We start from the raw sequence: 27145 nt of genomic DNA, 5'->3' as shown, positions 1-27145 counted from the left end.
TATTATTAGTAGTATTTGTTTTATTTTGCCGAGGCGAGCTTTGGGCACACTGGTTGAATCAACGTTGTTTCCACATAATTTAAATGAAATGACGTTGAACCAACGTGGAATAGACACTGAACTGACATCTGTACCCAGTTAGGGTTAATATAGAATTGTCTGGTGATAAAATGAAACTGTCCTTGATTTACAGATTAGTTTCAAAGGAAGAGAACATAATTTAATGTTCATGTATTTTGGAGTACAATGTCCTTTAAAGAAAGTCACCAGAAGTGACCTTCTCACAGTCATTCAACAAAATCTTGTATGTGTTTCCATTGGATTGTGTGTTCAGTTAAAACATAATATCTCGGGTTGATTCCTTTCACAACTGACCAATGAAGTGGAGAGAGCGGACTGAATGGTTCTGTGAAAGGTCCATTTGTAACCCAGTCACTCAGAAAACTGCACTTACTGCCCAGCTCAGAAACTGAGTTTTCTTCTCTCTTTAGGAGATTCTCTCATCGCCCAAAAGCGTGTGTGTGTGCGCATTTGTGTGTGCGTGCATGTGTGTGCGTTGGCTGACTCTGGAGACAAGGGCATGCTAAGATCTCAGTCTCGAGCGGAGGTGTACGAGTTGTTGTCCCAATATCAAACACACATGTGCATTCTCCCTGACCCATTCATAGTGGTATACTGCAGTACACTGGTTTTGATCATGAAGTTCTTTTCATTTCATTGCCCTCTCTCTGGTGTTTTGTTTTGAACAATTGTGGTTCAATGGTTCAATTACTCTGGGGCTGTGGATGGATGCCGGACTTAGTTATTAATCATTAACTTAGGTGAGGTTAGAGTCTAAGCACGGTAGTTTGTTGAATGTTCACATGCACGCCTACTCTCCACCTTCATAGAACAAGTTGTCTTCGAGGCTCCTAGAAGAGCTCTTTTCCCTGTAGCCCCATGGACTGATATATAGAACGCTTAATCAAAAGCCCAAGGACTGACTTGACGTGAGTGGTGCAGATTTATCTCATACTGTTGTTTGCTCAGTAGGGAGAAAGTGTGTAGCTATTCAACATACCTAGAAGGGAAAAGGCATGAATCATTGTAAACTGTATATTATAGTTGAGATAATGGTGTGTGCTGAGACAAGGCTACAATTGGTTCCTGACACGTGTCAAATACATACAGAGTCAGGTGTAGTGAAAGTTAGGACCACTAATGATTTACATAATCTTCTTTCAAAGTCCTGCCATCGGTGCAGTTAGTGCCATGTATTTTGGTGCAGTGTAGAGCTGCCGCCTTATGCCTATTCATTCATATATATATTGAAGCATTATACAGTATAATGACAGACATGAGTTTGGATGAATTGCAATGCATGCTGGTTATCTTTATCCTTGTGTGTTTAGATGGTTACATCATCTCTATGCTGTATGAAATATTTTATTTATTTATTTGCACACAAGAAACTACAAAACAATATGATAAAGGTTCAAAAGGCAAAGGAAAAGAGCTTGTGTAGGAGGGGTTCAAAACCCGGAGAGGCTTGTAGAGCACCTCCCCTTTTTTATATTTATAAAATAACATCACCGCATCAAGTTTTTATTATAATGAACAAATCATGATACGGAAAGTCCTTGGTGTCAGATTTGAATGGTATATCACAACACGGACCACTGTGACCCTGCCAACCAATAAACAACCGTTGCATATCTGGAGACAGACTTGCTTATGTAATCTCACTGAAAGACAGAAAGTCATTGCCATTCAAGTTGCCTTTGTTATGTTCGTTGTCACCTATCCCAGTGGAAAACAGCAATGTTGTTCAAAGTCTTGTCTATTCTATTTCCCTTTGAATCACCATGATGTCCGGACTGCCTTTTCTGGGAGAAAACAAAACAACATAGAGAAATTAATTAAGTTGCCACAATCCGGCCAATCTGCACATGACAATTTCGCTCTAAGATATCTGATTATAAAACTAAACTTAGCCGTATGCCTATCCCTAACCTTATGCCTAACCTCTGTCCATCCCTCAGGAAGAGGATGAAGTCCCGAGCCCCCCCTCCGCCCCTGGCCCCCGAGCCCGCCCCGAGGAGAATCTTCCGTAACGCAGTGCCTGACGGGGGAGGCTCAGCGCAGGGCAGTATGGGCAGCATGGTGATGGACACCAAGGAGAACATGATGAGGACCAGTGTAGACCTCCACATCACTCTGCCTCAAGGCTACCAGACCAGCAGCACAGTGGACGGCAGGTGACAGGCAACACCACACACTCGTCACATATGCATATGCACACGTACACATTAACCCTGCGACCCTCAATTCACAGACTCTTATGCATGTGGCCTTTGGTATCTGATCGGTGAGGCCTTTTCAAGGTTCCATTCAGTTTCCCAGAATCTCTCTCTCTCTCTGTGTGTGTGTGTTTGTGTGTGTGTGCGTGCGTGTGTTGTGAGAAGCTGACCTGCCAGAGCCTCTCTGGCCTTAATGAGGGTCTCTCTCTTTTTCTGCTGGAGCAGTGAGTGAATCAGACTAGGCCATCCAGGACTCCAGCCCTCATGCAGAAAACAAGACAAGGGCTTCTGTTAATGAGTGGCATGTGAGAGTTTCTAACAGTATTTTTTGTGAACCAATATAGGACAGTGATCCCAGGTCTGTCTGTGAAGTCTTGCCAACTGCTCTGGACAGAGAACTGATCTGGCATCAGGCTCGTACAGTGGTCGTCATCTCTCTCACTTGGGGCCGTCTTTTCCATTGGCTTTTACTCTAAATTACTGCCAAGTAATTTGGGTAACACTTCATTTGAATAGTCCATCTTTAGACTATCAGTAACATTTCAACTAGTTATTAAACAAAATTCTAATTCGAAGCTTATTACTTTCACATTTGTTGTACGAATTTGTTTGTCACTTTGTGAGCATTTCTCCTTTGTAAAGATAATCCATCCACATGACAGGTGTGGCATATTTTTTTTATGTAACCTTTATTTAACTAGGCAAGTCAGTTAAGAACAAATTCTTATTTTCAATGACGGCCTAGTGGGTAGTGGGACAGTGGGTAAACTGCCTGTTCAGGAGCAGAACGACAGATTTGTACCTTGTCAGCTCGGGGGTTTGAACTTGCAACCTTCCGGTTACTAGTCCAACGCTCTAACCAATGCGGCCCCATATGAAGTAGCTGATGCTGGGGACAATAAAAGGCCACTCTAAAATGTGCAGGTTTACCACACAACACAATGCCATAGATCGCTCCAAGTTTTGAGGGAGCGTGTAATTGGCATACTGACTGCAGGAATGTCCACTAGAGCTGTTGCCAAGGGAATTGAATGTTATTTTCTCTAACATAATGTCGTTTTAGAGAATTTGACAGTTCAACCAGCCTCAAAACCGCAGACCACATGTAACCACGCCAGTCCATGACCTCCACATCCACATGACCTCCACATCCGGCTTTTTTGGGATGGTCTTGAGATCACCTGCGGGATGGTCTTGATCTTGAGGCCCATTGTCATGCCATTCATCCGCCGCCATCACCTCATGTTTCAGCATGATAATGCACGGCCCCATATCGCAAGGATCTGTACACAATTCTTGGAAGCTGAAAATGTCCCAGTTCTTCCATGGCCTGCATACTCACCAGATATGTCACCCATTGTTTGGGATGCTCTGGATCGACTAGAATGACAGCGTTCCCGCCAATGTCCAGCAACTTCGCACAGCCGTTGAAGAGGAGTGGGACAACATTCCACAGGTCACAATCAACAGTCTGATCAACTCTGTGGAAGGAAATGTGTCGCGTTGCATGAGGCAAATGGTGGTGATACCAGACTGGTTTTCTGATCCACATCCATTTCCTTATATGAACTGTAACTCATTAAAATCTTTTAAATTGTTGCATTTATATTTTTGTTCAATATAGATTCACACATTACTGAGCAGAAATCACATCTCACATCTCTAGCCCTAACCTTAAACTCTACCTTTGTTCTAAAACTAACCCTAACCGTAACCTTAGCATACAGTTGCTTATCAACAGATAGTTTGTTGATAGTACGACCATCTGTAGAGCCTTTACAGATGTGAAATCTGGACAATCCAAATGAAGTGTGTCTGACTGTCATTTGATTTATGGGAAATATGTTTTGCTGTCTCAGTGCATGATAAAACCCAAGGGAGTTTCATCCAGGTGTCATAAATGTCTTGTAATCACCTGGTTCATGTGTGCAGGAAGCAGTTAGGCAACATCCTCTCCATTATGGTGTGTAAGGGTTTTGTCACACTGTTTTCATTATGATAGGTAATACAGCTCAATGTGTTGTGTTTCCAGTGTCTTGTCAAAGCCTCATTTGCTAGCTAGATACGTTATTCTAAGAAGAAAGTTGTAGTATAAATTAATACATTGTTATTTTCGAACGAACCATAATTCTCCATCCTACAGCTAATGTGTAATGCATTATGATGCAGTTGTAAGACTTGTGATGAGCAACCTTTGCCCTGGTATTTGTTGGTTGTTCAGAGCAGCCCTTTAGCACTTTGGTCATATGAGCTGTCTTCTCCCAGCAGACAGTAGAAAGCATCCTTGAGTTTCTCTCTGTCCTGGGTTGACCGTTACCCTTTCACACCTCGTCAGTTGACGTTCTGCATTCCATGACATGGGACTTCATATGACGCTCAAAAACTGAACATTGTATCAGGATTGATTAAGATATTCTACATTCTCAAGTGAAGGATTTAGGACACTGGCCAGTCAGGCTAGTAGACTACAATTTTTACTAGCCCAGGCAGGTTACATTATTCTAGCCAAATCTGTGCCATTTCATATTTGAAATACAAAATGCCACTCGCCTGACGGGCTAGTTTGGCACATTTTCTACTAGCCCTATTTGCAAAGTACTAGCCTCAGGCTAGCTTAATTTCCTTCCCTGCATACATATATTATAAGTAGACCAGATGGGTATTTTATTGTCAATTGACTAAGGCTAGATTTCCTATCTGTAATTAATTTAACACGTCACTGAGTTCAGATCATTAAATCAGCCTTTTATGTACCAATTTGCAGGCTTATCTAATGCTGTAAGCCGAGCGGCATGAGTGTAATTACAGGTATTCCTATTGGAGCTAAAGGAGGTAACCCTATCTGTCAGTCAGGTCACATCGCAAACGACACCCTATTCCCTATATAGTGCACTACTTTTGACCAGAGCCCATAGCGGTCTTGTCAAAAGTAGTGGTCCTTGGTCAAAGAAGTGAGCTAACTAGAGAATAGGGACTTACCTTGGTCTATTCTGTCCCGCTACGCTCTACTCTACTCTGACGAGCCTGTGACTCTACTTCTACCTGGCTTCCTGTCTGTGACTCAGCCTGGCTTCCTGTGCTGCTTTCACCTCTCTGTGCAGCAAGGCGCTCATGGACCTGTTGGTGGATCTGTGCAGCCGGTACCACCTGAACCCAGCCTATCACACCCTGGAGCTGCTGTCCAGCGAGGGCCTGTCCCTAGCCTTCAAGCCCAACAGCCTGCTGGGGTCCCTGGACGTTGTTGCCATAAGCATCAGGGAGAAAGTGTTGCAGGACAAAGTGGTGCGGAAACATCCGCCTAAAGTGCCAGAGGTGAGTACCTACTGATCCTGACCCTGATATAGAGAGATCTGTGTGTGTTTGTTTGATACTGTTCTACTGATTGAGGATATGTAGGTGCAATGTGACTGTTAATAAGAAATGAGCTGTGTTTATTGTAACTTGAGAATTCATAGTTATCCTCTGTTTAGCCTTCCATGAATGCACATGTATGTTGCACTTCATGAAGTTATTGGAAATTAGTTTGTTCTGGTCTGGGCCTTTTGCTGTTGTAGTGCACGGGTGGCTATCTTTGACTGTTTTTGGGATACAATGAATAAGTTGTTTTCAGCATTCATTGAACCTAACCTTTGACACCTGGGAAATGTGATGTATGATTCTCTATGTAACCGTGCGATCGCCCTTCTTTACCTTTTGACACTAAATCGTTGCAGCAGGAAAGACCACAAAAACCAAAAAGGGCTCATGCTAAGGTAGGCAGCAGGTGTTGTAGAGCCAGTCTCTAAACCAGTGGGATTATTACCGGCTCTCGGTGGCTGATTGAGTGTCTTCTCTCTCTGTCTCCAGTGTCTCCTAGTCTCCTCCTACTTACCTAGCATGTGAATTTTTCATGAGTGCCTTACCTTTAGTTACCATGCATTATTCCTACTCTACTCTCAGGCCTCACTGCCCATGCTCCCCCTATCTCCCTTTGACCTCCCTTTGACCTCCCTTTGACAGATGGCCATAGTCTGGCACTATTTCACTCTGAGTCATCGACATTGTGGGTAACATTTTACTTAAAGCCAACCGGTATAATGCATTATGATGTGGTTGTAGAGGATTTTATGATTTGTAATAAGCATGTACAGTATAAACCCCTTTTTTAAAATAATTTGCTTCTGTAAATATTAGCAAAGAGCCACACACAAAAACAGTTGTGCTTGTGATTGTTACACACCCTTGACTGGTAAGTGTTTGACATGATGTTTTCAGAAGGAGAGTCTTGAAGTCTGTACATTGTGTACTGGTGTGTGACCGTCATGGCCTCCATGATAACAGTATCTTTTGTTGTTTGTCCCAAATGGCACCGTACTTTTTATATAGTGCACTACTTTTGACCAGATCCCTATGGGACCTTGTTAAAAATAATGCACTATATAGTGTGCCATTTGGGATGCAACCTGTGTTCTTCATAACAACCACCTCAACCCTCTTAGTGCTGCTGGTTCTGTTGTTGTGATCCCTCTCACCAAACACCCTGGGACTGACCAGGCAGTGGCTGCCCACACACAGGCCCTCTCTGTCAGGCCTCGACTTGGCTCCCAGCCTCAGTTACCTTAGAGTGCTAGTCTTGAATGACCCCCAGTCTCACCCCCCCCTCCTCCCCCAGGCCTGTCAACAAATGTCTACGTTCTAAGGGAAAAGCTGAAAGTAAAGCATAACCTCTTTTTAAGTGAGGTGGAGTGAAGTTTTTAGTTAATCATGGTTTATCCTATGATTCTGACACAAACCTTTTTTTGTCTCTCTCAATATTTTCCACCCTAGTTTTTCCCATTGAATGTGAACTGCTGAGATCTTTACTATCAAGTCCCGTTTAATTACTGAACTTAGACATGGGTGCAAATTGTACGTTTTATTTCAATACTTTGAGCATTTGATTGAGCCTGACTGAAGTGCCAGATCGGCATGATTGCAGGCAAGGTCAAGGCCAAACAAACACTATTTGAACATAGGACGTTCTCTAATTCTCTTTAATACTGTATTCATCCATTGGCACTAAAGTCACTCTGTCTTCCCTGTAAAGAAAACGGTGCGTCTGGTGGTGAACTACCACAGGAGCCAGAAGGCGGTGGTGAGGGTGAGTCCCCTGGTGCCCCTGGGGAGCTTGGTCCCAGCCATCTGTGAGAAGTGTGACTTTGACCCGGCCCATGTCCTGCTGCTGAAGGACAATGTCAGCAACCATGAGCTGGAGCTAGACAAGTGTCTGAGCGAGCTAGGAATCAGAGAGCTGTACGTACTGGACCAGACTCTTGGTAATTAAACCACCTTATACCCCCATCTCCCTCCATCTCTTCCTATAGAATGGTGGCATATTTCTTGCCAATTCCTATGGTCATCCTACGGTACTACAATGATTATAGGAGTTGACAAGATGGCACAAACAGATCTGGGACCAGGCTATTCCATGTCCTCACATGATATCTGCAGTGTTAACCTGGTCCCAGATCAAATCAAGTTTGAAATGTTAAGGAGTTGACATTGTAGCAGAAACAGATCTGAGATCAGGCTAACTGTACCAACATATCTCTGTTAACAAACTATTACTGTTCCTCTTATTCTTCTCAACCTGTTTAATCGTATATTTAATTTGAGCTCTCTCCGTTGTTTTCTGTCACGCTTTTACACCCTGAATGCATCTATAATCAGCACTTACACGTGAGATTGTTTTGAATCAAAGTACCATGCATTACTTTCTTACTGCAGCTAGCTACATCTGCGCCTGTAATGTTTACATGGGGTGTAATTCAGTCTGGGCTAGTTCATCTTATCAGGGTGGCTCTGCAGAATAAATAAGTGAGCTTGTGTTTACATATTTGGTTAAATGAGCTTCGATAAGCACTTGCCCTCCAGTATGTGTACTCTGCCCCCTATGACTCTGCCCTTAGAGAGGCAATATATACGGTTAGTCATGAGAACACTACCTACGAAGCCTAGTGAGATGTACTGATGCTTGAGTTAAACTAGAGGCACTTGTCAAATACCATAGTCAGTGTTGTTGGTAGTTTCACTGTTTCCCCCTTTTCTGTAGGCAGAAAAGGGGGAATTGGGGTGGGGGGTTGCATAGCCAATGACATAGGAAATGATGTATAGTTTTGCTAAAGAGAGAATCTTGTGTAGTTAAGGATAGTCTGCATTGCAACAAGGACCCTTAATGTTGTTGAAATCCTGTGATTGTTTCCAGTTCGTCAACCTAAAATGTCTTCTGCACCTGCTCTAAATTACCCAGGTATTACTGTCTGAATGCTGCTTATTGTTCCCGTCCACAATGCTGTACTGACATTACCTGTAGCTTAACAGTCACTTGTACAGTCACATTAACCCCACTTTGCCATTCCTTTTCTCCTCATGGGACAATCTTGCGTGTTTCGTTTGCTTGTTTTACATATCTTAGATCCAATATAAGATACAGTCAATATTATTTCCCTTTCCTTCTGGCTTACAGTGTGTTATGACTGTTTGAGGTTGAAGAATAGATGCCCTGTCATATAGGAAAAGTTGAGTTGTAGTGCCATCTACTGTTGAAACTGCCTGATTGTAGATAGAGGCTTGAGAGTGTGTGGTTATGGGGAATATTTTTTGTTGTATGCTTGAGTTAAACTTTTAATAACTGCCATGACTTGCATAATGTAGTATAGTATATTTCTAGCTGTGGTTTATTTCATCCCATTGGTTAATGAATGAACTGCATGAATGAAAACCTTTTATTTTTAGCTCAGTGAGCCAACCCTTTCATTTCGGAGTGAACTGAAACCTAGTGTCTGTCCATTCATTGTTAGAATACTTCCGTTCCAACACCTCAAGTGTCAGTGGGGCCGAGAACAAAGGCCTGCTCGGATTCTTAAAGTTCAACAGAAGGAAATCAAAGGTAAGGCGGCACAGTTCACTTGTGTTCCAACAGAGTGACATTTATCCCATTGGCTTGGCTAACTTAACACCATAATGCCATCTAGAACATAGAGTGTGTGTCTGCAGCTGACTTCAAACTGTTGACTTACTACTAATGTATGTTCAAATGCAGGAAAAATAATCATATTTTTTTTCTGTCTTAAATCTTCTACTGAAATAGCTACTGTTATTCTTGAGCTCAACATATATATGATGGCTTTCCATAAAAATAATGAGTCTTGTAGATTTTGCTGTCCCCGTGGATTTTTTTTTTTAACCCTAGCGCTGTAGGAGTACTGCTATCATTTGTCAAATAACTGAAATAACTGCATGTCATGTTTCTATTGTAGTTGCATTCTGATGCATTGCATGTTAGATGTACATTCCATTTCAGACTGAAGAACAGTCGCCTACTATGGACATGGATGGTCTTGATAATAATATTACTCAAAGTACTGAAAAACACTACAATGTAAGTACTACTAACCCCATTGAAATGTCTGGGTGTGTTACTTGATGTCTTGCATTATATTTTCTTTTAAATCTCAAATCTCATTCAATAAGTGCAATCTCATTAATTTAGCAGAAAATAAATAATGCTCTTGAGTACTATTCTATTGTAGATTTTCCAAAACCCACCACCTTGTAACAGATATTAGAGCACATGAGCTCAACTTTGGTTTTCTTTTCACTAGCGTTGCAAAATTCCCATAACTATCCCAAAATTCCCAGTTTTTCCAGAAATCTTGGTTGTACAATTCAAAGAATCAGGAGGGAATAAGCAGGAAATCCAGAACTCTCCAACAAGGATTTATGGGAAACCTAGGAATTTTGGGAAAGATACCATTATTTCGCAACCCTACTTTTCAGCCTGTGCCTGATTGTCTGTTGTTCTGCTCATCTACCACTAGAGGGCAGACTTGACAAGCTGATCCCACATCTTCTGATTCCCCTCAGTCAATTACAGTACTTTAACGGATTTAAAGTTTCTGTAGCAAGTCAACCTGAAGTAAATTAAAGCCTTGAATGATTTCTTATTATCTGATCAGCTTTACTCAGTGACATATATAATGTATTTAATAGTAAGTTTGTAAAACCATAGTAGTTACAGCAGTAGGGCCGGTTTCCTGGACATTTTTTCTACTCCATCGTGGAGTTCTTTAAATGTGGTGTGCATGTGTGCTAAAACATTATTATATTAGAGCAAACATTGAACAGGCTACCTGTTTTGAAGGTAATTTAATCAGTTTTATACAATTATAGTGGAATCTATTACCAGCATCCATCTGGGATACACCTCAAATCAATATGGGTATTTTATTGGATTTCCCATAAGAACTTGGTGGATCTCTCTTGCTCATTTGAGTCAAGCCCCAGGGGGCGCGCGCACACACACACACACACACCCTGTAATCTTAGCGATTATGTTACATCATCATACTATACCTGGCAACATTTACTTGATCTGGATACCACTAATGGCCAAACAAATGGGAAGATATGTTGAGGACTGTTCATAACACAGACTGGAATAGAACAGGACATTAGACAAACTGATGGAAGATATGTTGAGGACTGTTCATAACACAGACTGGAATAGAACAGGACATTAGACAAACTGATGGAAGATATGTTGAGGACTGTTCATAACACAGACTGGAATAGAACAGGACATTAGACAAACTGATGGAAGATATGTTGAGGACTGTTCATAACAGACTGGAATAGAACAGGACATTAGACAAACTGATGGGAAGATATGTTGAGGACTGTTCATAACACAGACTGGAATAGAACAGAACATTAGACAAACTGATGGAAGATATGTTGAGGACTGTGTACATGGTGTATGATCTAAAGGAATGAAAAGGATATTGCTTTGCTTATGAGACACAGTTCTAGAGATGCTAAGGCATATGCCAGAAATGATCCTGTCTGTTTTCCCAGGGTTATTTTTTGTTGTACTGAATGATACTATTTTAGATCACATTTTGTCTTTGGAGAGGACAATAAGGACGTGTTGCTGCCTCTAAATCATCATAGATGGCCATGTTCGGTTCTATCTGTCTCTCGTCTTGGCAGTGAGCACTCCACTTAAAATGCATTTCCACCTTGGATATGCATGAGTGATAGGCATTGTGGTTAGCTCTCAGATTTCCTCCAGCATGTAATTACAGATGTTCAGGTGAACTTTTCCCAAACTTTAATAACAAAGAAAGACCCAATAGCTTTTTTGGCTCTGGTCTGTAACTGATTTAAGATTACATAACGTATGCTACGAATTCATTGCAATTCCCTGCATGGAACATTCCGTTCCAACAGCTGAGTACAACAACAGCACGGATCCCAATTGAAAGTTACCATAGTCTCTCCCTAAATTTGGAATGTGTGTTTGTGTTGGTCTTTCATAATTGAACATGCAGTTGATGCACTGAGGGACTATCAGAGAGCTGGGATATTAACAATTTATCCTCACTCCTCCCTCAAATACACAGGTATTGAGCATGTTGCTCTACCAAGGAGAGGAGTTAACATGGAGATCCTACTACTACAAAGGGAGGCTTACTGGATATCTAAAAACATTGATCCCTAGTGGCCTGAATATTGACTTTGATCTCAGACCTTTCTTGTGAAAATTCTTATAAATTGATATATTCTTTCTACAGCTTATCAGCGTACACCTAATATGTTCCCCCTGTTGACGATGCATATTATGCATTAAGGTTGAACCCAAAAATGACATGTAACAAATACAATGAAATAGGAAACAATTAAATATGTGAAATTGAATTAAACAATAATGTAGGTTGATGCTAACATTATGTGCAATATTAAATTATGTTGGCATATGATAACAATAGCCAAATATATTTAAAATGCCATAAGCTATTGTTTTTTTTAACAGTTTCACTCAATTCATTCTAATTAACTTATTCATTATGACACACCTCTCACTATTGTCATTGGTTGCACTACTTGCACTGTTTGTCAACATAACCGGGTTCAAGTATTTACCCTGAAGAAGGCACAGTGATGCTGAAACGTTGGTGAATTACTGGGAGTTTATATATGGAGTGTGCGACTCTTTATTTTTATAGTTTATTTGCCGTTCGTCAGCACCTCCACACAAAACATTTTTTCTGGGTGTGCGCCAGCTCATATTTTTTATTGGTCTTTCATAATTGAACATGCAGTAGATGTACTGAGGGACTCTGAGCTGGAATATTAACAATTTAGCCACACTCACTTTCATTTGAGAAGGTCACTATGAACACATTAGCGCAGTGTGAAAAGTTCATCCGGGGAGGAGAGGGTTGGCCGCTGGCCAGGAATCACTCCCCAGTCCCTGCTGAAGGCTGTCTGATTTCTAAAAATGCATTTCAGGTTTCAGGCCCTTTCTCTCTTGTGGCCTGGGATCAATCGGCAGAAGATTGAGGCTTTTGGATTTACTGTAATATTTGCATATACGTACTGTACATGTAAAAAAGAAACGTCCTCTCACTGTCAACTGCGTTTATATGTGTAAATATTTGTATGAAGTTAACAAGATTCAACAACTGAGACATAAACTGAACAAGTTCCACAGACATGTGACTAACAGAAATTGAATAATGTGTCCCTGAACAAAGGGGGGGTCAAAATAAAAAGTAACAGTCAGTATCTGGTGTGGCCACCAGCTGCATTAAGTACTGCAGTGCATCTCCCCCTCATGGACTGCACCAGATTTGCCAGTTCTTGCCGTGAGATGTTACCTCACTCTTCCACCAAGGCACCTGCAAGTTCCAGGACATTTCTGGGGTGAATGGCCCTAGCCCTCACCCTTCGATCTAACAGGTCCCAGACGTGCTCAATGGGATTGAGATCCGGGCTCTTCGCTGGCCATGGCAGAACACTGAGATTCCTTTCTTGCAGGAAATCACACACAGAACGAGCAGTATGACTGGTGGCATTGTCATGCTGGAGGGTCATGTCAGGATGAGCCTGCAGGAAGAGTACCACTCTTGAGGAGGATGTCTTCCCTGTAATGCACAGTGTTGAGATTGCCTGCAATGACAAGCTCAGTCCGATGATGCTGTGACACACCACCCCAGACCATGACGGACCCTCCACCTCCAAATTGATCCCGCTACAGAGTACAGGCATCGGTGTAACGCTCATTCCTTCGACGATAAACGCCAATCCAACCATCAGCCCTGGTGAGACAAAACCGCAACTCGTCAGTGAAGAGCACTTTTTGCCAGTCCTGTCTTCACAAGGAAGATCTGAAAAAGGGATGTTTCTTTTTTTGCTGAGTTTATATGTACAGTAGCCTATATACAGTGGGGCAAAAAGTATTTTTGCAATTGTGCAAGTTCTCCCACTTAAAAAGATGAGAGGCCTGTAATTTTCATCATAGGTACACTTCAACTATGACAGACAAAATAGAAAAAAAATCCAGAAAATCACATTGTAGGATTTTTTATGAATTTATTTGCAAATTATGGTGGAAAATAAGTATTTGGTCGCCTACAAACAAGCAAGATTTCTGGCTCTCACAGACCTGTAACTTCTTCTTTCAGAGGCTCCTCTGTCCTCCACTCGTTACCTGTATTAATCGCACCTGTTTGAACTTATCAGTATAAAAGACACCTGTCCACAACCTCAAACAGTCACACTCCAAACTCCACTATGGCCAAGACCAAAGAGCTGTCAAAGGACACCAGAAACAAAATTGTAGACCTGCACCAGGCTGGGATGACTGAATCTGCAATAGGTAAGCAGCTTGGTTTGAAAAAAATCAACTGTGGGAGCAATTATTAGGAAATGGAAGACATACACTGATAATCTCCCTCGATCTGGGGCTCCACGCAAGATCTCACCCCGTGGGGTCAAAATGATCACAAGAACGGTGAGCAAAAATCCCAGAACCACATGGGGGGACCTAGTGAATGATCTGCAGAGAGCTGGGACCAAAGTAACAAAGCCTACCATCAGTAACACACTCCGCCGCCAGGGACTCAAATCCTGCAATGCCAGATGTGTCCCCCTGAATAAGCCAGTACATGTCCAGGCCCGTCTGAAGTTTGCTAGAGAGCATTTGGATGATCCAGAAGAAGATTGGGAGAATATCATATGGTCAGATGAAACCAAAATATAACTTTTTGGTAAAAACTCAACTCGTCGTGTTTGGAGGACAAAGAAGGCTGAGTTTCATCCAAAGAACACCATACCTACTGTGAAGCATGGGGGTGGAAACATCATGCTTTGGGGCTGTTTTTCTGCAAAGGGACCAGGACGACTGATCCGTGTAAAGGAAAGAATGAATGGGGCCATGTATCGTGAGATTTTGAGTGAAAACCTCCTTCCATCAGCAAGGGCATTGAAGATGAAACGTGGCTGGGTCCCAAACACACCGCCCGGGCAACGAAGGAGTGGCTTCATAAGAAGCATTTCAAGGTCCTGGAGGGGCCTAGCCAGTCTTCAGATCTCCAGATCCCATAGAAAATATTTGGAGGGAGTTGAAAGTCTGTGTTGCCCAGCAACAGCCCCAAAACATCACTGCTCTCGAGGAGATCTGCATGGAGGAATGGGCCAAAATACCTGCAACAGTGTGTGAAAACCTTGTGAAGACTTACAGAAAACATTTGACCTCTGTCATTGTCAACAAAGGCTATATAACAAAGTATTGAGAAACTTTTGTTATTGACCAAATACTTATTTTCCACCATAATTTGCAAATAAATTCATAAACAATCCTACAATGTGATTTTCTGGGAAAAAAATTATAATTTTGTCTGTCAAAGTTGAAGTGTACCTATGATGAAAATTACAGGCCTTTCATCTTTTTCATCTTTTTAAGTGGGAGAACTTGCACGATTGGTGGCTGACTAAATACTTTTTTGCCCCACTGTATAGGCGGCAGCCAATAGAAGGGAATAGAGTAAAGTCGACTGTGCACTGTGTAAGGTATGCCATGTCATCTATCCTTGGTATGCAATTATGCCCATGTATAAATCATGTGGTTCTCTGTAGCTCAGTTGGTAGAGCATGGCGCTTGCTATGCCAGGAGAGTGGGTTTGATTCCTGGGACCAGCCATTCGTAAAATGTATGCAAGCATGACTAAGTCTCTTTTGGATAAAAACGTCTGCTAGATGTTATTATTTTATTCAGGAATATCTAGCAGGTGGGAGAGGCACGTGTTCTTAAGTAAGATAAGAGAAGATCAAAGTTAAACAGGATGTGAAGGTCATAAAGATGAACTTAGCTGGACTTCGTTGATTCAGGCTCTGTTCTTAGAGCGGGGCAGCTGTAAATCTACTGCAGGATTCCAAGACTCCAACAAGGTTTTTTGTTACAAACGTCTTTTTCTCTTTGCTTTACATTACTGTATAGTAGCTCGGTCTGCTTTTCCAAGCTTATACAATATGCAAGCAATTGGCAACTCACATCTCCCTCAAAGCCACACTGACTCTCCTTAGTAGACTAGGCTAGTTTGATTGTGCTTGCCTGGTGTAATGGAACCAATGAAATAGTCCCAGAAGTTCAAACCATGCCCACCTGGCACACCAGGCAGGCTCAATCAAATGATAAAAAATATTTTTGAAAGAAAACAAATACTATTTATTCCCAGGTCTGAATACTTTTGAGTGCTTTTCTCTCCCTCCTGCACATTTTTCATTCATTCTCCCCACTGTGAGAAGTGCTTGGTTCACTGATTACCTCTAATGACTAGAACTTAATGTTTTAGTCATTTGAACTTTTTTTCAAGACTACTTTGATCATCTGCCCAGGAATTGTCTGAAATGCTGTGTCATTTTGACTTAATACGTTCTAATACGCTCTAACCACTGCCTAGTGGTTAGAGCGTTGGACTAGTAACCGGAAGGCTTGCGAGTTCAAACCCCCGAGCTGACAAATCTGTCGTTCTGCCCCTGAACAGGCAGTTAACCCACTGTTCCCAGGCCGTCATTGAAAATAAGAATATGTTCTTAACTGACTTGCCTGGTTAAATAAAGGTAAAATTAAAATTTAAAACATTTAAACCTCCCCACCATCGTTTAAAGATACATATCTTTGTTCCTAGTTGTGCTACAGTACAGAGACAGAAGCTTAGGACGTTTCACATAGCCTGGACCCAGATCTGTTTGTGCTGTCTTGCCAACTCCTTTTTATGATCACTTGGCACGACATTGACCATAGGAGTTGGAAAGGCAGTGCAAACAGATCTGGGACCAGGCTAAGCTTCAGATGCTTAGTAAAGCCTTTGATCATTCTTTGATCGTCCCCCATTGCTCAGCAGCATCCCTCCCAGACAGACAGAGGGTGTATTAGCGAGGCGGCGTAGCTACAGAATGGTAATAAAGCTGACTGCAGCTGTCACAACTGTCGCAAAGCATCCTGATTCACAGGGATCTGAGTGCAGACAAGAGGAGACAGACCCAGCACTAAGCTTTGCATTGGCTTAATTTACCACTGCAGTAACAGACCATGATGAAGATATGCTCATATTTTAGATTCAGTCGTGAGCCCATGTTAGTCGGAGTCTCAAATGGCGCCCTATTCTCTATATAGTGTTATGTGTCCTTGTCAAAAGTAGTGCACAACAGGGAATAGGGTGCCACTTGGGACACAGCGTTACTGAATAAAGGGCATGACCCATGCTCACCATTCAGGACTGGCCCTTGACATTTCCACTGTCCACCATATCAACCTGTGATTCTGGGTTTCTGAGAACATTTAGAATTACCTGACCTTTAAATGCCACTCAGTTCATATGTAGCTCTGTTGTGTGTGTGTGTGTGTGTGTGTGTGTGTGTGTGTGTGTGTGTGTGTGTGTGTGTGTGTGTGTGTGTGTGTGTGTGTGTGTGTGTGTGTGTGTGTGTGTGTGTGTGTGTGTGTGTGTGTGTGTGTGTCACATTATCTGTCTGTGTGTCATTATTTTTCTGTTCTGCATTAACCCTTCTCTCTCCCTCCTCATCCAGGGCCTGTCCACAGTGTCCATCGTGCCCTGTGTGGACGCGCGGCCCAGCACCTTGGGCCAGTCCCAGTCCGTCATGAACATCTCCAGGATGTCCCCCAGGATAGAGATTAAGAAGAGGCGGGCCCCCCCGGCCCCCACACCCTGCCAGGGCTGCTACACACCGGAGTCCTACCAGGTGAGAGGGCAACACACACACACACTTCAGGTCATGGTGACCTGTGTTTAGATCAACTATTGCAACATTGGATAAACATTTCCTCTAATCTCCTTGTGCTGTTTGTGGATCTAATATCAATAGTAGTAGTGTTCTTTCTCTTCTCGTGGTGTTGTTGTGGGAAATGTTGTTTTTTCACCATGTTATGTTGGCTCTAAAGGTTTTCTCTCCTCCTGTTGGAGAGAATGGGGTTTGTCTGGAACTGTGTGTTGTGGTCATAGTGACCGTTACTAACAGGAACACACTGGTTAATCTGTGAAATGGATTACACCCTAAATGCCACCCTATTCCCTATATAGTGTACTACTTTTGACCAGGATCTACAGTGCTCTGGTTAAAACTAGTGCACTATGTAGGGAATAGGGTGCCATTTGGACACATACTCCTGTAGAGAAGCACAAGGTGTCCACACAGTATTCTGTGTACTACTCACGCTGTTCTTCCAAACAGGATTTAATTTGGGTTTATGTTGTCGTGGCTCCCAGTTTATTTTTTCTCTCGCCTGTCTTATTATACCCTTTTATAGCAACAATTGATAGCCTTTCAGACAATTAAATAAAGTGCCGGATCAGAAGTGTTCAATAAAAGGAGCTGATTGATGTGCTGTTGTTTTTATGTCGTTTTTTATGGTAGGGTGCTAGATGTGTTTTCTTTTAACTAAACGTCTTGGTAAATCATGGTAGAGTGGTCTGCGAGCAGGCAGCCAGGTTGCACTCAGGCAGCTCGAGATGATTTGATTGACAAGTAAAATGCCTGTTCAGTGGTGCATCGACACGATCTCGAGAGAGGGTTTTGTGTCGGCATTTAAAAAGCCCTGGTGTACACTAACAGACAAACAAACATGCTGTAGCCGAGGCGCTTTCAAGGCGCCACATTCCATATGTCTGAAAAGGGTATTAGACACTGTTCAGAAACACCACACTAATGACGTCTTTATCAGTCCGTTCACCCAGAGATAAGCAACACTAGCTGTCCTGTGACTCGCTAGCACGGATGAGACAAAGTGTTGTGTTTGGAAGATGGCTGGCTGCTTGTTGAGACACATGGGCCCGATGTACCCTTTTGTGAGGGTTAGACAAGGACAGAGAGATCAGATGAGGACAGAGTGCCTGAGGGATGGGATGGCTGCTCCTAGGTCTCCTTTCCATGAGCCTGAGCTACTGGTAGGATGGCTATTGTTGTAGTGATGACAATCTGTTCCCCTGGGGTATAACTACACTCTGTATAGCAAAATGTGCTACAGTATATAGAACCTAAAAGGGTTCTTCGGCTGTACCCATAGAGAACCTAAAAGGGTTCTCTCAGGTCAAATTCTTATGGAACCAAAAAGGGTTCTCCCGGAAACCAAAAATAATCCTTTTGGAACCCTTTTTTCTAAGAATGTTAAACTGGGAATTACCAGGGACCTCACGATTATATTATCACGATGCTTAAGTGCCGATACGATATGTATTGCAATTCTAACGATTTTATATGTATTGCAATTCAATACTGTGATTTTTATTGCGATTCGATGTTCCAAATATATTTCTCACCATATGTCTGCTGCAGAGGGACAAGTAGAGAAAACAAATGTTGATCAGTCATGGAAATAAAGGTGCTGAAAACAAATTGGCTCCCAATTTAAAAAGAAGATGGAGAACAAGTTATGAAGGAAAAATACTGGAGTTTTGGTGCAGGTACAGCCAACTAGTGCACAAATAATATTGCGATATTGTCAAACTATATATCGTCAAAAATAACATCCTGATAACTGTATCGATTTATTTTCCCCATCACTAGTTATGACCCTCTATTGATCTCAATACAGTATCAATTTACAACCAATAGTCAAGCCCAAGACCTTCAATCAAATAGCCAACTGGGTTTATCTGGGGTCAAGACAAAAAAAAGTGTGCATCCCAAATTGAGTAGGAGTAGGCTAACATTCTGACGAGACAGCACGTGCGCGTGTGTCCGCGTGCAACATTGCACTCGTGTTGATTTTGTCCACCCACACTAGACACGATCAGGACACACAGGTTGAAATATCAAAACGAACTCTGAACCAACTATATTAATTTGGGGACAGGTCGAAAAGCATTAAACATTGATACCAATTTAGCTAGCTAGCTTGCTGTTGCTAGCTAATTTGTCCTGGGATATAAATATTGGGTTGTTATTTTACTTGAAATACACAAGGCCCTCTACTCTGACAATTAATCCACAGATAAAAGGGTAAAAGTTTGTTTCTAGTAATCTCACCTCCTTCAGGCTTCTTCTTCTTCTTCTTCTTTGGACTTTATATGGATGTTGGCAACCAACTTTAAGTTGCATTACCACTACCGACTGGACTGGAGTGTCTGGAGTGTTTTCAATCACCCACATGGGTATATACTCCTAAAAACCAATGAGGAGATGGGAGAGGTGGGACTTGCAGCATGTCACACGTCACAAATAGAACCAAGTTTTATTTTAGCGCCTGACTACACAGACACTCGCAAACTGTGTGGCTGCAATGATTGCAGTGCTCACGCACACAACTCGAGTGGTGTGGTCCGCATGTGAGAGGTCATGTAAAGAATGCCTTTTGTGACATGGCCTAGCCTGTCATCGTGAGCTTTCTGCTTCAGTGTTCGGTAATAGGTTTTACACAGGCAAACACACTTGTGTAAGCCTGTTTGGCATGCTGGGAAGGTAAAATTGGGCTTATGCAACAGGGGTCTCTAGTGACAGACAAACTGTTAACATAAACACCAGATTTGGTTCTGAGATTGCAGCAGTGAATGAGGTGTGTTTTGGTGGCACAACATCAAATATGTATAAGTGGGGTGTCATGTTTCCAGAGGCAGACAGGCGTGAAATCAGCTTGACAGGCTCTTTATGCCAATGTTACTGTACATAGTCAGAGCAGAGGACAGGTGAGGTTGAGGGTTCAACAAACAAAAGTTTGCTGTACATTTTTTGAATCATTTCAACAAATATCTCTTGAGATGAGATGGCATTAACTCAGAAGTCCACTGAAAGGGAAGGGGGTTAGGTAGGTTAGGTTAGAATAGTGATTGGTCTAAGAGACTTGGAGCCTACTGTAGGAACACAGTGTTGTACATGATCATTATAGTACACTCTTGATGCATTTTGTAATAGACATTGAGTAATATGTCTTCCATGGTTCCATTTTTGGGGGGTTCAATCTGCTCACTCCAGGGTAGGGTTGTACAATTACAGTAACTTTCCCAAAATTGCCAGGTTTTCCAGAAATCCTAGTTGGAGAATTCCAGATTCCTTGCGTCTTTTTTCCCCCCTGATGCTGGGAATCTTCCAACTATGATTGCTGGAAAACCTGGGAATCTTGGGAAAGTTACCAGAATTTTCCAATCCTACTCTAAGGAGTGTTATTCTTCTCTGAATCTCAGTAGTTGACCTGATCTATTCTCAAGTATTTAAATCAACGGGACACAAGTCATGGAGCCTAGTGAATATCCTCTGTTTTTCTCTGCAGCATGGCTCCTAGTGATGTTGATGTATCGACTCCTGGCTCTGCTTTCAGGGTGGACCTGCCAAGCAGTACAGTCTGAGGCAGCATCCCTAATGGTCCTGGTCAAAAGTTGTGCACCTATAAGGAATAGGGTACCATTTGGGACGTAGCCTCAGACTCCATCCCATCAGGGGGATAGCTGGCAGCACATGCGAAGTGTGATTGATTGAGATGGCTAGCATTACCTGCATAAACTATTCCTTAGGGAGATGTCATAATCTGAACCAAGAGGGGTTTAGTCTTTCATAGCAATCTGTCATTGGCTCTTTGTACTGCAGCGCTATTAATCCACTTTAATGTAGCCTACCGTTTTAATCTGTTTCAGCAAGATACAAGTCGTCTGTTTACAATCTTGCGTGGTTTGGATATTTCTACATTGGGCTGATGATACCATTCTCAATAATGGTTGTGGACCCTTTCTAAAAAAAGAAAGAAAGACACTTGAATTCGTGGGAAACCTCAGTTTTGATCAGTAGTGTTTTTTTAAAATGTTCCACATTCTGTAAGGTCACACATGATGCCTTTAAGAGGAAGCTTGTGATCTGAGTCATATGTTTGCAATCCCTGTTAGGCCTACATGATTGTTATGCAAGTAAACCATGTGGCTGCAGAACACTGAGTTAGAGTGAGAATGGTTGGTGTGGAAGCCTTAACTTACTCAACGCCTCTCTGAATTGGACTATTCAAGGGGCCTGCCTTGGTTTTTCAGTCCATCTGCTGACAAGACCTCCATTTCCTTTCATCAACACACTCTGTAAATGAAATTCTATCACTTAAGGCCATGCAGGTTATTTTAGGTTGTCTTGTTTCACTTCATGCAAACTTGCTAGTTTATGTATGAGTGATTCGGCAACACTGTGGATGTTTCAGTGTGACAGGCTCTGCTGTGGAACAGTGTGATTAAAATAAGTCGGAAACGGAAGCATGGGCAGCTCTAATAGTTTTGAGTGCAGGTTTGGTATGTATCCCAAATGGCACCCAATTCCCTATATAGTACACTACTTTTGACCAGAGCCCTAGTCAAAAGTAGGGCACTATATAGTGTAGTGTTTCCCAACCCTGATCCTCGAGTACCTTCAACAGTACACGTTGTTATTGTATCCCTGGACAAGCACACTGGATTCAACTTGTCAAATAATCATAAAGACCTCAATGAGTTGAATGAGCTGTGTTTGTCCAGGGCTACAATGAAAAAGTGTTCTGTTGGGGGTACTCAAGGTCCAGGGTTGGGAAACACTGATATGGGGTACCATTTGGGAGTCTCTCTATCATGCTCCTTACCTCTTTCCTAAGGAAGAAAATGTTGTGTTCTCAGGAACAAAGGAAGAGGCCCCTAATGCCAAAACAAACAGCCCACTGGAACTGTGTAGTCTACCATCTCTCTCTCTCTCTGTGTGTGTGTGTAAATCTAATGAAGTAGTGGTGGCGTCTTCTCACAGAAATGTTGTGGGGAATGTTGTTTTTTCACCATGTTATGTTGGCTCTAATGGGCTTCTCTCCTCCTGTTGGAGATAATGGGGCTTGTTTGGAGCTGTGTTTTGTGTTTATGTTCACATTTTAAATCATTATTATTTCCAAATCACAGTCTCACAGTTGTTTTTGAAAGAATTGTTTTGTACCTCAAAGAATGAATAAAAAACCTAGGCCTTGTTGTGGTTTTACATTAGAATGTAATCTTAACCTTAACCAGACAAAGTAATATCCAGCACTGATAAAGATTATATAATGGACCTATTTTCACTACAGTTGCCACAGTGTAGTCCACACTTCATCTACATTGGTTCTCTATTTGAAGTGGACTAATGCCATGAGCACTGATATACTTTTACTTTGGTGTGTGTGTGGTCTGACCATAAAGAGCCTGTAAATTCACTGTGCCAGCTCTGGAGCGGTGTGCTGTGTTGAGTAATTAAAAAGCTGGAGCTTTGGCAGCCAGGGGACTGAGCCTGCATCCCCAATAAGCACCCTATTCACGTAATAGTGCACTACTTTTGACCAGGGCCCATAGAGCTCTAGTCTAACGTAGTGCACTATGGATCCCTTTTGTGACATAGACCAAGTCAGCCATTAAGGAGTGAGCTAGCATTCCTGCAGGATTAGGTGGTAGAAAAGCTATAGAACATTTTGACTGAATGACAGCATTGAATGATCAGTGTATGGTCAATGTGATTTGATGCAGTCTGCGATATAGAGTTAGTAGAGCACTGCAAGTGGTAGGTAGGCAAGTCTGACTGGGTGAGAGAGTGCACAGCAGTCTGGGCATGGCTCATGGAAAATCACCTCCTTGAGAAATCGCCTCCACCACCTTGAAATTGCGATGAAAGTAGCAACAAGCCATAACAAATGATTTGTCAAACTTTTTTATTTTTATTGCTTGAATGTGGTTGAAGTAAGTCAGAATGTCCTTGTTTTATTTTTATATTCTAAGAAAATGCTTGTGGTGTTTCTCTGGGATTGAGTCATTGTGGTTGAAACGCTGTGTTACATACTGCCCGCCACCGTGCACTTCTTTACAGAGGTAGAGTTGCGTAAACTCCCTGAACTGTATATGCACCTCCACCATCACACCACCATTCATACTTGTCGGTCTCTGGCATACCATAGCATGTGGGGCAAAGTTGAAGCTGTAATGGAGGACTGACTGGGATATGAAGATGTTTGCGTGTGCGCACGTGTGTGACTGATTGGCTGCTCTTCAGAGTGAAAGACAATACTGTGCAGCCCAGTGCAGCAGAACGAAGCGACAGCGTCCTCTCAGACTAATCATGCTATTCTCTATGAATGCTCCATACTACTGTTGTACTGGAGTGTAAACATACCAGGGGAATTGATTGTGTTGCTCTGCTATAGATTACGTTTAAAGTGACTGAGCGGTGCACTTTGGGATTTAGAGGAGCCAACTTAAGTCTGGGGAACATGTACATAAGATTGGCCAAACGGAGACCAAAGCTTCCCTTGCTTAGTATATTTAATAACCCTGCATGGCAATGGTTTAGCTCCCGTCTAAATCTGATATATATGTTGGAAGCATAACGACAGCAATATAAACCGTTTGCACACACACATTAGAGAGTGATGAATATTTCTCATTGGACCATACATTTACTGCATAGTTTTGAGACAGTGAGTTGTGTCAGGTCAACTTTGTGGATCTAATGGAGCATGTAAGATGAGGAAGCATGGGGAGTTACAGTCTGTCAGTGGTAGAGGGAATAGTAATACCAGGGTAATGGCTGTCTGTCTCTGCCATGAAGATAGAGGGCTCTGGATGACTACTTTAAAATGGAGATAGCCCTCAATGGGGCTAGCCATGCTGTCACACAGGATGCCATTTGCAAGGATAGAACGTGTCTTTCCATATCTACGGTCTCTGTACTGGAGGCCTGGGTCATTGAGTTCAAAGACAGCTCACCAGTTGGCATGCGGAGAGACGACAGTAGTGGAACAGACAGTTTGTAGCAGGGGGGAAAATTTGTTGAAGATAGAAGGAAGCGTTGACCCATTTTAATACATTGTCTTCACATTTGAGAATTGTTTTTCTTCACCTTTGTATCAGATTTGCACACACACAAATAGAGTTGAGGCTGAGGGAAATATATGGTCATTTGTTTCTTCATAAACTTGATCGGTGCTGTCACACACATATATTTAGACATCAAAGTTCACCCTTGCGTAGATGATATGTGCAACCATAGAAAAGGTGAGGAACGCCTTTGTGAAGAGGTTTATGCACTCCCGACCCCAACTCACGCAACACCTTTTTGTTCAATGTAAGGCTTTAGGTCACACACATTATGGTCAAATAGGATTCCCATGCAAAGGTTTGAAGTACCCGCCAAACACAGTTGGAAGTGTTTTTATGTCCATGCCTTCAGGATCAGAGGACATGTTGAGGTTAAAGGGATTACACATTGTTTTGTTGTATAAGGAAGCAATAATATCCCTTTCAGTAGGAGCAAGCTAAGCAATGGGGCTGCCCATGCTGTGCTGTCTTTCCATATTGATGGTCTCTGTGCTGGAGACCTGAGTCATTGAGTTCATAAACAGCTCACCAGTTGACATGCAGACAGATGATAGTAGAAGTAGTACAGACAGTTTGTAGCAGGGGGGAAATTAGTCGAAGATATAAGGAAGTGTTGACCCATTTTAATTAGGGCTGGGAATTGCCAGGGACCTCATGATACAATATTATCACGACACGTAGGTGCCGATACAATATGTATTGCATTCTCACTGTGGTGGCAGAATTTTCCACAACATCACCATTCTATAGTATTGCAATTTGATATTGCGATTTAAATGTTCCAAACATATTGCTCACTATATGTCTGCTGCAGAGAGACAAGAGCATGAGAATGAGTTTTGATGAGTCATGGAAATAAAATGGCTGAAAACATGTTGGCTCACTATTTAAAAAGACGATGGAGAACAAGCTACAGGATGAAAAATACCGGAGTTTTGGCACAGGTACAGCCGACTAGCGCAAGCTAACGCTACCTAGAAAAAAAAACTATTATAATATACACAAATCACCTTGTTTTTGAAAGAAAATCAAATTTTCTGTCCATTTAAAATATGAAATTGCTCAGAAATACAGTGAAAACATTGTTAATGCTGTAAATGACGATTGTAGCTGGCGATGGCTTTAACCAATTTTTTTTAATGGAATATCTACGTAGGCGTACAGAGGCCCAACCATCACCCCTGTGTTCCAATGGCACGTGTTAGCTAATCCAAGTTTATAATTTTAAAAGGTCAATTGATCACTAGAAAAAGATTTTGCAATTGTTAGCACAGGTGAAAACTGTTGTTCTGATTAAAGAAGCAAACTGGCCTTCTTTAGACTAGTTGAGTATCTGGAGCATCAGCATTTGTGGGTTCGATTACAGGCTCAAAATGGCCAGAAACAAAGAACTTTCTTCTGAAACTTGTCAGTCTATTCTTGTTCTGAGAAATGAAGGCTATTCCATGCGAGAAATTTCCAAGAAACTGAAGAACTCGTACAACGCTGTGTACTACTCCCTTCACAGAACAGCGCAAACTGTCTCTAACCAGAATAGAATGAGGAGTGGGAGGCCCCGGTGCACAACTGAGCAAGAGGACAAGTACATTAGAGTGTCTAGTTTGAGAAACAGACACCTCACAAGTCCTCAACTGGCAGCTTCATGAAATAGTATCCGCAAAACACCAGTCTCAACGTCAACAGTGAAGAGGCGACTCCAGGATGCTGGCCTTCTTAACGTCCGACTTCAACTGTGTGTATATATAGTGCCCTTTTCACATTTTGTTGTGTTACAAAGTGAGATTAAAATGTATTTGTCATTTTTTGGTCAACTGCAAAACAAACAGAATCCTGCAACATGGGTACTGCCCAAGACCAGACGGAGAGCCCACATTACACCGGTTTTAAAGTCAATGCACTGGCTGCTAGTGCACTTCTATTGGTTTTTAAATCAATCCACGATTGTGCACCCCAATACATGTCAGACATGCTTTTAAGTAATGTACTCCGTAGGTCCCTCAGGTCCTCTGGCACTGGCCTTTTAACTATCCCAAAGCCTAGAACCAAGAGGCATGGAGAGGTAGCCTTTAGTTACTATGCCCCCAGCCTCTGGAATAGCCTGACATATTTAAGAGATCTTAAAACACCCCTTGAAACACACATTTTCCTTAGGCTGCTTTTTTAGTGTTTCAGTTTTTATTGTTTGTATGTTTTGTTCTTGTTTGAGTTGTGATTTCTCCTGTGAAGCACCCTGCATTGCATTAATGTCTGAAATGTGCTATATAAATAAAGCTTGATTTGAAGTGGCCACCAAACACATTTAGTGTTTTTATGTCCATGCCTCCAGGATCAGAGGACATGTTGAGATTAAATGGGTCACACATTGTTTTGTTGTATAAGGAAGCAATAATACCCCTTTCAGTAACAGCAAACAAATAAACATGGAACACTTAGATATTTTGACTGATAGTCTGACTGACAGGCAAAGTTCCATAATCCATACAATTAATTTCATATTTAAAAGGTATTAATAACTTAAAGCTACAATATGTAACTTTTTGGCGATCCGACCAAATTCACATAGAAATGTTAGTTATGTCATTCTCAATGAAAGCCTAACAAGCAGTTATTCTGTTCTATGTGCTCTATTTGTATGATTCCCATTTTTAAGTTATTATTTTAGCATTTTTGGTTTTGTACACCTGCTTCAACTGCTGTAAATACAGTATTTTTGGTTTTGTACAC

The 27145-nt window shown here is 42.0% G+C and overlaps 1 protein-coding gene across 5 annotated transcripts in view; it reads left to right on the top strand.

Moving 5' to 3' along the window:
- LOC118364551 (protein cordon-bleu-like) overlaps nt 1-27145 on the top strand; it is a 59338-nt gene that overhangs the window by 13531 nt on the left and 18662 nt on the right. The window contains exons 1-8 of one of the 5 annotated variants that reach the window (XM_052489703.1): nt 869-989; nt 2022-2237; nt 5381-5591; nt 7345-7573; nt 8503-8547; nt 9098-9186; nt 9601-9678; nt 17169-17342. In XM_052489703.1, the coding sequence (XP_052345663.1) occupies nt 2029-2237; nt 5381-5591; nt 7345-7573; nt 8503-8547; nt 9098-9186; nt 9601-9678; nt 17169-17342 (1035 nt within the window). In that variant the 5' untranslated portion in view covers nt 869-989; nt 2022-2028. Of the gene's footprint in view, nt 1-868; nt 990-2021; nt 2238-5380; nt 5592-7344; nt 7574-8502; nt 8548-9097; nt 9187-9600; nt 9679-17168; nt 17343-27145 lie in introns of those variants that run through there. The other 4 variants (XM_035746183.2, XM_035746187.2, XM_035746186.2 and 1 more) reach the window with 4 other exon arrangements.

Source organism: Oncorhynchus keta, chromosome 31 (genome assembly GCF_023373465.1).
Source record: "Oncorhynchus keta strain PuntledgeMale-10-30-2019 chromosome 31, Oket_V2, whole genome shotgun sequence".
In the NCBI taxonomy this organism is placed as follows: Eukaryota; Metazoa; Chordata; class Actinopteri; order Salmoniformes; family Salmonidae; genus Oncorhynchus; species Oncorhynchus keta.
Note: the sequence above shows the minus strand (reverse complement) of the source record. Positions and strands in the feature narration are given on the sequence as shown.